Source organism: Tasmannia lanceolata, unplaced genomic scaffold, assembly GCF_043159265.1.
Source record: "Tasmannia lanceolata isolate RefF3 unplaced genomic scaffold, GAP_Taslan_0.1 ptg000006l, whole genome shotgun sequence".
Lineage (NCBI taxonomy): Eukaryota > Viridiplantae > Streptophyta > Magnoliopsida > Canellales > Winteraceae > Tasmannia > Tasmannia lanceolata.
Genome location: NW_027518683.1, coordinates 49,540,029 through 49,552,069, shown reverse-complemented (window position 1 = coordinate 49,552,069; position 12,041 = coordinate 49,540,029). Strand labels below are relative to the sequence as shown.

At 37.1% G+C, this 12,041-nt stretch overlaps 1 protein-coding gene across 1 annotated transcript; it reads left to right on the top strand.

The window, feature by feature from the left end:
- The first annotated feature begins 7,030 nt into the window (after positions 1-7,030).
- Positions 7,031-12,041, top strand: LOC143880453 (APETALA2-like protein 3). The gene is made up of 11 exons (XM_077383475.1): positions 7,031-7,806; positions 8,016-8,158; positions 8,258-8,283; positions 8,385-8,415; positions 8,570-8,657; positions 8,769-8,914; positions 9,195-9,239; positions 9,352-9,455; positions 9,586-9,722; positions 10,586-10,696; positions 11,575-12,041. The coding sequence occupies exons 1-11, from the start codon at positions 7,465-7,467 to the stop codon at positions 11,794-11,796; spliced, it is 1,395 nt and encodes a 464-aa protein (XP_077239590.1). The 5' UTR covers positions 7,031-7,464; the 3' UTR covers positions 11,797-12,041.

Here is a 12,041-nt window from a genome sequence, read left to right as displayed (position 1 = left end):
ATTCCCAAAAAGCTCTCGAAAGCCAGATAGAAAAGAAAAGACAAGGTGATTTAATGCAATTATCAAACGATGGTGGTGCCAATATCATATCAGTAGCCTTTTTATTTCAAGAAAATGCCTAATTTTAGGGCCACTTTTTTAATTTTATTACTAAATTGCCCTTCATGGATCCATATAGTTTGGTATATTGTAGATAGGAAATGATTCCCCTCTTTTAAGTTTATTACAATATTACCCTTCCAGAATACGTACAGTTTGGTATATCGTAGATGGAAAATGATATTTCCACCCTTTTATCTCTCTCTCTACACCTTCATATGGGATTTGCTAGGGGTGTAGCTGTTGTCTCCATTCACGAGGTGGCTGGTCTGACATGCGACAGACTAGCCGCGAAATGCCTTTTGCGATGGACGCTAGCAATTCTCCCTTTACATTTAGAGGTATTTTTGCCGATTAATCCCTATTTGGCAAAATAATTGCTCAATAGTCCCTAACAAACAGAGGGGGTGTGAAAATGATGTGAAAGGGGTTGAAATATCCTTTCCCATTAATTGATTATGCTAAAAAAATGAGAAATTATTTAATGGAAAATGAGGTGCATGTGGGAATCACATGAACTCTTAGCTGGTGAAGTGAATTCTCAAAAAATAAGTAGGGAATGGTGAATTTTCTTCACAAATCAAAGGGTTAGGATTGTTTGAATTCACAAATCCAATGGTTAGGATTGTTTGATGCAAAGGATTTCAGTATCTCAAACATCTAGATGTTTGATTCTAAATTTCTGAGCCCATCAGTACTTTTGATTATGGAAGAATTAGTGAAATTTGTATTTTTCTTTGAATGTTTCCCAATAAATCGATAATTTGCAAAGTTTATTTTCCAATAAGTCAATGAAAATTTAAAAAAAATATATTAAATATTCCTTTTTAGAAGATATCTCCAAAGGTCCCTAGATGACGAAAATGCCCTTCAATCAATATCTTATGGAGATGACCTCATACATGTGTCAAGGCCACTTTAGTCAAATTTTGTAGGAGGGAATAGAAAATTGGGTTGCTTTCCTAGCTTTTAATATTTTAATATTTGTATGTAATTAATTAATAACCGAGGATTAATACTAAGTACGTAATGAAAATAATAAAGAAGCTGACGAAATACTCGGCCAAGATCTGATTCTATCCATTTCTAGGCACACACGCGTCTTTGTTTTCGTTTTAACATTACTAATCTTTTTAGGGAATTGCTAGCTGTTGTCTTCATTCACGAGGTGGCTGGTCTGAAATGGGACAGAACAGCCGCGAATTGCCTTTTGCGATGGACCTTAGCAAATCCCATCTTTTTTAATTTTCAGTATCATTTTTCTCTAATAACTGATTTGAGTGGGACCCACATGTTCTTGGCCCCATGGCAAACGTAGATCTCATCTGTAAGGTTAAGTCTTACAGAAATTTTTATAGGCAGAATCCTAAATAAGGCCTATTAGATCGAGGGTCTGGATTCATCTGATCAATGTGGGTCCCCAACCATAATGGGCCAGACTTGTTGGATTGACACATCTAATTATAATTATGATCATGATTATAAAAGGGAAATGATATCAGCTTATATTTTCGCTAACCCATCTTGTCTTTTAGTATATAATTGAAAAAATTCCCAATTTTTATCTCAATTTTATACCTTAAAAATGTCTAATAATTGAAATGATAGAAATTTGATGAATAATTTGTTAATTTTTCATGGGGGGCGGGGCCCAAAGGTAAACGACAAAAGAATCTCACAAGTCACATGTGAACCGTTGGATGGGAATGCTGACATCATCTAGATGCTTCTACTGTACCATGCTTAGAGTGAACGCAGAAATTATTTCTCTTTGTTTTTGGACCCACAATAATTTCCTTCGGGGAAATGTTATTTTTACCCCCTTTTTCTTACTTAGGACAGCCCCATCTAGTGTAAAAGTAAAAGAGTAGTCATAAATTATCACTTCCATTTCTTTTTTTAATTATCTGTAATTGGAACTGGTATACTTGCCCCCTGTTTTTCCCTTGGCCAGTTCCCTCTACTCTATTTACAACTACCCTTTTATACTACAAGTAGGGGTGTTCATTATTCGGTTATAACCGAATAACCGAACCGAACCAACTCGGTTGGTTCGGTCGGTTCGGTTTTTTTTGTTTCGGATTTTTTTTCTTGGAAATTCGGTTATTCGGTTTCGGTTATCTCCAAAAAAAAAAAAAATCGGTTAACCGAATAACCGAATAACCGAAATTATGGATGAAAACCATATGCACTCCGTAGGATGATCAAAACCGTCCATTTGATTGATCACAACTTAATTAGGTTGTGCTCAAAAAATCATTTCGATCGGATGATCCTAGGCCCTCCGATCCAAACCGAGATTTTCCTTATTTTTTTCCCTCTTTTTGTCCCACAATTCGGTTATAACCGAATCCCACAATTCGGTTATAATCGAATAACCGATTTGTTAATCGGTTCGGTTTTGGTTCGGTTTTTAGGAATTTCGGTTCGGTTTCGGTTACCGAAATTATCAAATTTTGGTTTATTCGGTCCGGTTATAACTGAATAACCACCCCCAACTACAAGCGGCTGGCCAAGGAAGAAAGAGGGGCGAATATATCATTCCCCTTACATAATTAATAATATTATTTTATTAAGTTTAAAATTAAATTTATATATGTGTCCCACTAAGCAAGGATAGAGAAAAGTGGGTAACTAACATCCACATCTTTAGGAGATAAAAGGAGGCATAAGTGTTGAGGGTTACGTGGCGAGCGGTGATTGGATGAAGGTGAGAGGGGGCTGCGTTGACGAAATTAGGAGGCTGGGAACGGGTTTTACCGACTACAGGCGGTGGAAGAGAGAGAAATGAAGGCGTGTTGCTGTCGTTCACGTCTTTATTCTCTTTTGTTTATTCTCTTTTGTTGTTGTTTGCCAAAATAGGAAATTAGTTTAGGTAAGGTTTTTTAAGGTAAAAGATTACCATAAGAGGAAGGTTCTACGTGGCCACTCCCGTGCTGTTGCTGTCCGATGAACGGTTGAGATTGTTTCTCTCACTCTTTTCTTCGATTGATGATGTGGACGTATACTTACTAGACTTGTCCCCCTGAGGTGTCACGACTCACTAGTGAACTAAGTAACGTTTATCTTTAATTAAAAAAGGTATCAAGTTGCAAGCTTTAAGTATGGGGACTAATAACCTACTACCATAATTGATACTGCCACTACTCAATTTGTTTTATGATTTGGAAAACAAGATGAAAAGGATGAAAGATAAAAAGACAAAAATACCCTTATCCAAGGGTCAAATTTTCACACACACTATCAATAGCAATGTTGTTACCCTCATGCTTATAAGGAGCTCTTTATCCGACGAGTACCGCTTCGGAAGAGAGTCCGTTGGGAGAAATATGATCAACCAATAGTTGGAAAATCGATCTAAGATCTAAGTAGACTTTGGATTGGTTTCCTAGTAGTCGGAAGTTCGCCTTTCTCCACTCGGAGTTTAATCTGACGCTGCATCAACTGCATTAACTGGGACGAGCTTTCAGCCAACATTTGTTTCTATCAATATTCGGAGATTGTTACGGTCCTAAGTGAGGGCCTGCCTAGGTATGAAACTAGATAGGACCCATCTTGGTACAGGACGCGTTTAAAAGACCTAGCATAGTATGTCGATCAGCTCTAGAGCTTTTGGCATATCGGTATCTAACATTTGGTATCAGAGCAGCAACTACATCACGTGTTCGAGTCACCGAAGGGACGACCTATGGAAAAGATTACTTGGTGAAAAAAACCATTGTGAAGCCGCCGGAGTAAAGTTACCACTGAGTGGACCACCATGAAAGGAGTGACATGTGGAAAGGGCTACTTGTAAAAAGGGTCAAAGTGAAAGCCGCCACTTAGTGGGTCACTAAGAATGATGAATGCAGAAGCATGAAGGAAATGTTACAGAGCATTTGGCGCATTGGTTACGTACTTAAAAGAGATCAAAATAAAAAGAAAGAAGAACAAAAGAACCCTAAAAATAATATCACTTCCTAATTAAGCAAGTATATTAATATAGTAACATTAAATAAATAAAAATATTCAGAGCTTCTTTGGATGCCACCAAAATTGATTCTTATTTGCAAATAAGGCTATTATAATTTGATCTTACGCGAAAATGGAACGTAAAAGGCCTCTTCAAGACCCATTAACTTTACTACTCCCTAAAACTATTATAATCTACTTTTACAAATAATCAAATTTAGCTTCAAAACAAGATATGAAAAACATATAAGTGGGGTCCACTGATTTGGTGATCTAAGTCATCTACATTCCTAAAATCTCCACTCCAACTGCATCCTTACTTTTTGAACCATCCATTTTGGAAACCAATAGTTTGAAGGCTAAGATAATCTAAGGGAGATGTTTTTTCTAGCATGTTCTATTCTCACCAAGGGCTAACAAATGAATGGTTAGGATCATTGGACATGGTCCCTGCCTATCCTTTTGGCGGCTGCTCTTATCAACATGACCATAATATTGAAGAAAATCTTGTACCCCTCAAATCTTTATAATGCATTTTTGAAGTACCCAAGAATTAAAAGCATGATGGGCAGCAATTGTGCATAATTGGCCGTAACACAAATAAACAAAGAAAAAGATTGAAAAGGAGGAGTAGGGTTGAATCGAGGCAACTAGTCTTCATAGTTTAATCCGAGAAGAGTCATGACTTTCGTAAAATATAATTTTATTTTTTAGTTGCAAAATTCTCTCTATATTTTTATTGAAACACATCTACTTAAATAGGAGTACAAATGGTAGCATCACAATCAATAACAATCAAAGCCTATTTACACACTAACATGACACAATTAATAACTAATACCTACAACCCTAAAATACATGTGTTTTGTAACTACCTCATATACACTAAATCCTAAAGGGGAGTGATAAATCGACTCCCCGTGTGTCTCGATGAGAGAAAGACACATGGGGAGTCGATTTATCACTGCCCAATCCTAAATCATGCATCTATCAAAAACAAAAACAAAAAATAAACACACCCAAAACTTTTGTGCAGAACATAGCCAGACACTAGGAAATGATAATAGCACTCCCTCGTTCCAAAAATTGGAAGATTACTATATACTATTCTGTTTCTGTTTTTAAAAAGAGTAAGCGTAGAATTGGAAACCTCAGCATGGGACCATCAAAAGCCACTTAACATGTTGATAACTACTATTCTAATTCTCTTTTTAATAAAGCACGGAGTGTCGTTATCAAAAGAAGGGAGTGTAGATATCATCTTCCTTTCACAATTGTATAAAAGGATTTCACAATCACATAAAGGGACTTGATTGATAATGGGACCCACAAAGTTTAAAGAGTGTTCTTAGCATTGGGTTTGCCTAATGGGCCCACAAAAAACATTAGAGACGAAGTGGCAATAAGTGTAATTTCATTGAAAAGTGTGTCTCATTTGTTAACTTTGAAGAGGAAAGGGCATGAGCAAGGTTTTAAATTTCAATTTCGGCCCGAAATTTCGGTGTTTCCATAAACCGAAATTTTGGTCGAAATTGGGTACTGGCCCACAAAATACCGTTTTTTCCAACCAAAATTTCGGTAATTTGGGTTGAAATTTGGTAAAGTAATAAAATAATAAAAATTAAGCTTTTATTTCGCCGAAATTTCTACCGAAATTTTGTAATTTCGGAAATTTCGGTTTCGTACCCCTTTCGTGTCGGTCCCGGGTCGAAATTTAAAACCATGGGCATGAGTGGTCATTTCCCATGGACAGTAAGAATCACATGTTCTGAAACTCTTCAACCGCTGAGGACATGTCCGGTATTTTTACTGTAGAAAGAACAATACGAGTAAAATACACAGTGGACGGACACTCCAGTATTTAACAGCTGGTATTTGCCACGTGTACGGCTATTAATGCCTTTCGGCCCCCAAACAACCCACTATCGAATAAATTTCCGTTTCTCATCTTCTCCAGTCTCCACTGCTTTTGAATAAAACGTTAAGAACAATCGGGCCCACCAAAATACTTGTTAGTTCTATGATTGAGCAACAATGGTGGGTTCCATACCTGCCGATGAGTAATCTAGACCGTTGATCATGTGAAGATATAATCTAATCGTGTCCCACCAAAATACTATTTGAGAGTACATCTCATGGTGAGATAAAAGAGTGCAAATATCAACGGTAGCATTCTTCGCATAACCCCAAAGGAAGGGGCTGCGATCATCTGATCAACGTGGCAGTAGATCAAATCAATGGATCCGATCAAGTCCTCAAGGGGCCAAAAAAGTGGTTCTTTTCTTATTTTTTAGGGAGATAATAAATTTGCACCCCCTGTAGGATGATTCGCACCCAGTTACGAGTTGAAGTATGCCACAATTCAAGTTAACGGCGGTGCGAATTTATCACCGCCCTTTTTTTAACTTCCAAAATCCCATCTTCAAAAGCCCACCGGTTGGACGGTTAAGATTATCTTCTTAATGTACATCCAAAAAATGGGGGTCCCACGATCCAAAACGATGGTGTGGGATTTGATATCTCCACCTCTTTTGTAGAGAGATTGTTTGAACCAAGGAAGCAGGATTCTTCCCTGAGAGCTTTTGATTCCCATTTCGATTCCCTCTTGCCAACCTTGGTTTCAACTCGGTCGCGACTAAAGTTTGTCCCCCTGAAATTCTACGCGCAAACGCATAGACCGGTTGACCGGAGAAACCGGTGTTAGATAGAGGAAGTGCGTGTGAATTCTTCTTCTCTTCTTTTATTTATTTTATTACTTATTTCTAATTTTGGAAAATTAATTTTATATTAAGAAAATAAAAAAAAAAAATAATAAGAATATTATAAATTCGAACCACTTATAAAATGAATTGTGGCAGACTTTAACGCTTTTTGACGCCAAATCACGTTACCGGTGGAGCGAATTATCCACCAAGGAGTGCGAATTTATGGCAGCCATATAATAACGCAAAATTACTACTTGTTCTTTCAGACGTCCCATCTGGTCCTTTGGCCTTAAGAGAGCAAGACTCCTTGCTCCTTTAGGCCCTCTCTCTCTCTGTACTTTTTTCTTTGTTATCTTATCAGAGATTGAATTTCCAGACGTGGGTTCGACCCACCTTCATCTTCCCCTTCACTGATTTTCTCTCTCTAGGATTTTTTTTTTTTTTGGATGCAAGATCATTTGGGTTTTTGCTTTTTGATCTTTTTAAGAGTTGAATTTCAGGATTAGATCAAGTGGTTGAATTTCTTCTCCCATTTCATTTATTAGATCAGAGAAAGGGGAAAGAGGTTCATTTAAATCCGAATGCAAATGCTATATAGAATTACAAACATCTCAACTTTGTCTTGTAAATATCTCTACCTTCTTTGGCTCTTCTTCCTCACATAAAAATCAATTTCCCTAACAAGAAGTATCACTTCTCTATCTCACTCATGTTGGATCTCAATGTGGTATTTGCCGATTCTGCCTCGGCTCCGGAGAATCTTCTCGGCGGTCAGATAGATGATTCAGGAACATCAAAATCCTCTGTAGTCAATACAGAGGAGGAGGATTCATGCTCTACTCAGGCAAAAAAACAAGGCAGTAGTAATAATAATATCTTTGGTTTCAGTTTTGATATTCTGAAAAGGGGGAATTTAGAAGAGGAAGAAGAAGAGAATAATTTCACCTTAGGTTTTGTTACCAAGGAGCTTTTCCCAGTCTCTTCCGGTCCATCATCAGCTTCTTCTTCATCATCCTCGCGGCCTCCTTGGGTGGATCTTAGTTTCTGTCAGGTTAATATGTGATCTGGGCTTTATAATTTGGTATTTATAATTTTAAATCTTTATCACATGGTAATTTAGTAAAGACCCTAATATAATTTTGATTTGACTTAGTTTTTTATGGTTTAATTTGAATTTTGGGGCTGATTGTGGAGGTTTGATTTATCAAGTTCTAAAGAGTTCTCTTGAATAACCTGTGAATTTTTGGGTTTTCATTCCAGGCCGATGCGAGAATTGGGAAGGCGGAGGTTAAGGTGTTGCAGCCGCCGGTGAAGAAGAGCCGGCGGGGGCCGAGGTCTCGAAGCTCTCAGTATAGGGGAGTCACGTTTTATCGGAGAACAGGGCGATGGGAATCTCATATCTGGTTAGTCATTTGATCATTGAATTCTTCTTCTGTTGTTGAATTTGAATTTTTCTGCTTTGATTTGCTTGAACAAGTGTTTTTTTTTTAAATTTGGAGCAGGGATTGTGGGAAGCAAGTGTATTTGGGTAAGAATCTATACTCTGTTTAATTCGATTTAATTCGTTATTTTTGTTTTTTTTTCAATTGGGTAGTTTGAATTTGATTATCTGGGTGTTATGTTTGTCAGGGGGATTTGATACTGCTCATGTTGCAGCTAGGTAAGTCTTTTTGAGAGCAAACCCTAGTTTTGTTTTTGGTGTTTTATTTAAACCCTAGTTTTGTTTTTGGTGTTTAATTTAAACCCTAGTTTTGTTTTGGTGTTTAATTTTCAGATGGTGGAGGGATTTTTAATTTATTTATCTTTTAATGCAGGGCTTATGATCGAGCTGCGATCAAGTTCAGGGGAGTTGATGCTGACATAAATTTCAACCTTAGCGATTATGATGAAGATATGAAGCAGGTAGTTTGGACTTTGGAGTTCATGTTTTTGAAGTGATTATCTCTGTGTTTTGATTCATTCTTTGAGTGGTTTTGATCTTGATATTTGTATTCTCCTTTGGTTGATTTTCAGATGAGGAATCTGAGTAAGGAAGAATTTGTGCACATTCTACGTCGTCAAAGCACTGGATTCTCGAGGGGAAGTTCAAAGTACAGAGGTGTGACTCTGCACAAATGTGGTCGCTGGGAAGCTCGTATGGGCCAGTTCCTTGGCAAGAAGTGAGAGTTCCTTAATCCAATTCGCTTGCTAGATTAATGCCTTTTTAGATTGGATATTTGTTTCATTGCCCGTTTTGGCTTTCTCTTCTTATACCTGAAATTGGGTTTTAAATTTCTAATCAGGGACATAAAGTCTGCCTAATTTGCCTGACTGTATAACTTAAAAAACTGATTTTCCAGCTAAAGCCTCGGTCTATGAAGAACTTTTGCATTAACCTGGATTTCTGAAATAACTTGGGGACCATGTCTTCATATATGAGAATATGATGGTTATGTGCAGGTACATGTATCTTGGGCTATTCGACAGCGAAGTAGAAGCTGCAAGGTCCTACTGATCATGAATTTCTCTCTCCTGATTATAAATTTGTTAAATACCAAGATTATCAACCTCGCTAGGGTTCTACCAATACCAATCACCCTTTTGTTTTGCAATTCAGGGCATACGACAAGGCGGCTATCAAATGTAATGGAAGGGAGGCTGTTACCAATTTTGAACCGAGTACATATGATGGAGAGATAATATTTGATGCTGATAATGAAGGTATTAATCAACATAAAAATGATCTTGTCTTATTTATTCCGAAGAGGATTTTCTTTGTTATTTGCAGGAAATCCAACAAAACCCATCTCTTTGAAATGATCTTTGATGTGTTTTTAATCCTTTGGTCCAGGCACCACTCACAATCTGGATCTGAACTTAGGGATTTCTCCCCCTTCTTTTGGTCATGCTCCAAAGGGGGATGGCAGTTCCACGAGTTTCCATTTCCACTGCAGCCCGTTTGAATCTCCCGAAGTGATGAAAACTAGGGTACTCAACTCATGCTTTGAATTTATTCATATTTCTGTCAATTTGATATCCAATTCTTCGTATTCTTCAGTGTTCACAAAGGCAAAATTAGTGCAAGGTTGCACTCCTTTCTCCTATTTACATGTCTAATTAGACATGGTTAACATAAACTACTACAGCTTTTAAAGTTAACTAATCAGTCATTTCCTTTATTTCATGGAGGCAAAAGAAGAAACTTTTTTCACAAATTAGTTTGATGGTACAGTTTTACTTATAACACTTGAAGGGTTCATGCCCATATCTTAGTTGGAAGGTACTTCGTGCTGCAACCACGAGGTTCTTCCAAAGAAATAAAATAAAGACAACTGAAAACTAATTAAAGTTCTGACAATCTCTTCTCTTTAGTGTTCTCACCAGTATTATATATTTTTTTGGTACACTCATGTATATTGAATTTTTACTCTTGACTGGTTTTGGCCATTCTCAAAATATAGACATTGGATGCAGTGAGTGATTTGCAATGTAAATTTGGATGCCTACTTGCATTCTTGTTTGCATCACTAATTAGCTTAAAGATGTACCAAAGAAATAAAATAGAGACAACTGAAATCTAATTTAAGGTCGGACAATCTTTTCTTTTTAATGTTCTCACCAATATTATATATTTGTTGGTACCCACATGTATATTGAATTTTTACTCTTTACTGGTTTTGGCCATTCTCAAAATGTAACATTGGATGCAATGAGTAATTTGCAATGTAAATTTTACTCTTTACTAGTTTTGGCCATTCTTGTTTGCATCACTAATTAGCTTAAAGATGTCAGAAGAAAATTGTCTGAAAGCATGTGGACCAATGGTCTCTCCTCCTTTTTTGCTATTGCAGATTGAGAACCATGGTTCAGTACAAATGGGTCCGCCCAACTGCTTAACAATGGCACCTGAGCATCCTCCTCTCTGGACTGGTCTATACCCCGGTTTCTTTCCCAACTTTGAGGTAATTTGCGGCTAGTTACTTGTGTCTATAAATTTATTTCTTGAATATAATAGAGGATGATCGCCTCTATACCTGTTGATCTACCTTTCCTTGAATGTATGTTCCCTACCCATAGAACAGTGAGTGAAAACATCCATGCATTTCGAAAAATGTCCAAATGTCACCATGGATTACATCATTTAGCATGGTTATGATCCAAATTACTTTGAAGAAGTGGTTTTAATCGTCAGCTTTGTTGAAGTATAAGGAATGTTATCTTTGACAATTCATCTGCAGTCAATCCCCTATTTCTAGCCAAGGTTTCGTTGATTTTCCTGAAATAGTAGTTTTGAAAAGTTTGGTTCCAAAATTCTGGATGATCACCCATTTATTCACATGTAAAAGTAGTTCTCAATGCTAGCTGAACACCTAATTCATTTCATAGACTTGATCAATTTAGATACCGGGTTGGAAGATCACTTTGTATAAATAATTTGTCAAATTTCCTTTTTTCCTTTTTCATCTGAGATCATTTCTAGCTTCCATTATAACTATATTTTGATGAAGAACAGCTACTCATTATGAATTGCCTCAGAACTTTGGAAGACCATATTAAATCATCTTTTTCATGCTAACATCTATTAATTTAACTTTCATCAATGTAATTAAATTGCTAAAGCATCCTATATTTTGTTGTTATCAATACAAAAATCTAATTTCACATAATGAAACCTGCCTGGCTTCATGAATTGGATTATGTAATTGTGCATCAAATTCATGCATTTGTGTGTTGGCTTTGTGGGTTAATCTCTCAAGTACAGAAAATGTAGGAAAAGATCCCGTTTGTTGGGTTTGATGGGCATATTCTCATTAATAAAATTGCCAACTTCCAATTACAGGAAAGATTGAAAGAGAAGAGGATCGAGGTTGGGTCGCCATCCCTCCCCAACTGGGCATGGCAACTACACGGCCCTAGCGCTCAGATGCCACTGTTCTCTTCTGCAGCATCATCAGGATTCTCTACAGCGACTGTGACAACAGATGCTTTCCCTCACCCTCCGCCTCCCACGACCAACCGCCATTTCCACCCTCCTTCCAATTCTCACCACTACAGGAACTGAAACCTTAGACAGAACAACACACATCGGACACAACAACAACAACAACAAAAAAACAGGTGTGGTATTTGATTTGTATGTAATACTTGCTTTGTACTGCTAACATTCCTACACAGAAGCAATATATATGTTTGGGACTCTGTTGGAAACATGGTTTTAAATTTCAGTTTCGGAATGCATTTTGGCCCTCACCGAAACCGAAATTTTGAAATTTGGGTCGAAATCCGAAGAAATCAAACTAATAGCTA

Bases quoted from the DNA above. Each gene is read 5' to 3' on its own strand.
- LOC143880453 (XM_077383475.1), top strand. From the start codon at position 7,465: ATGTTGGATCTCAATGTGGTATTTGCCGATTCTGCCTCGGCTCCGGAG. The intron at 8,416-8,569 runs GTAAGTCTTTTT...CTTTTAATGCAG, and splicing joins ACTGCTCATGTTGCAGCTAG to GGCTTATGATCGAGCTGCGA. The intron at 9,240-9,351 runs GTCCTACTGATC...TTTGCAATTCAG, and splicing joins AGCGAAGTAGAAGCTGCAAG to GGCATACGACAAGGCGGCTA.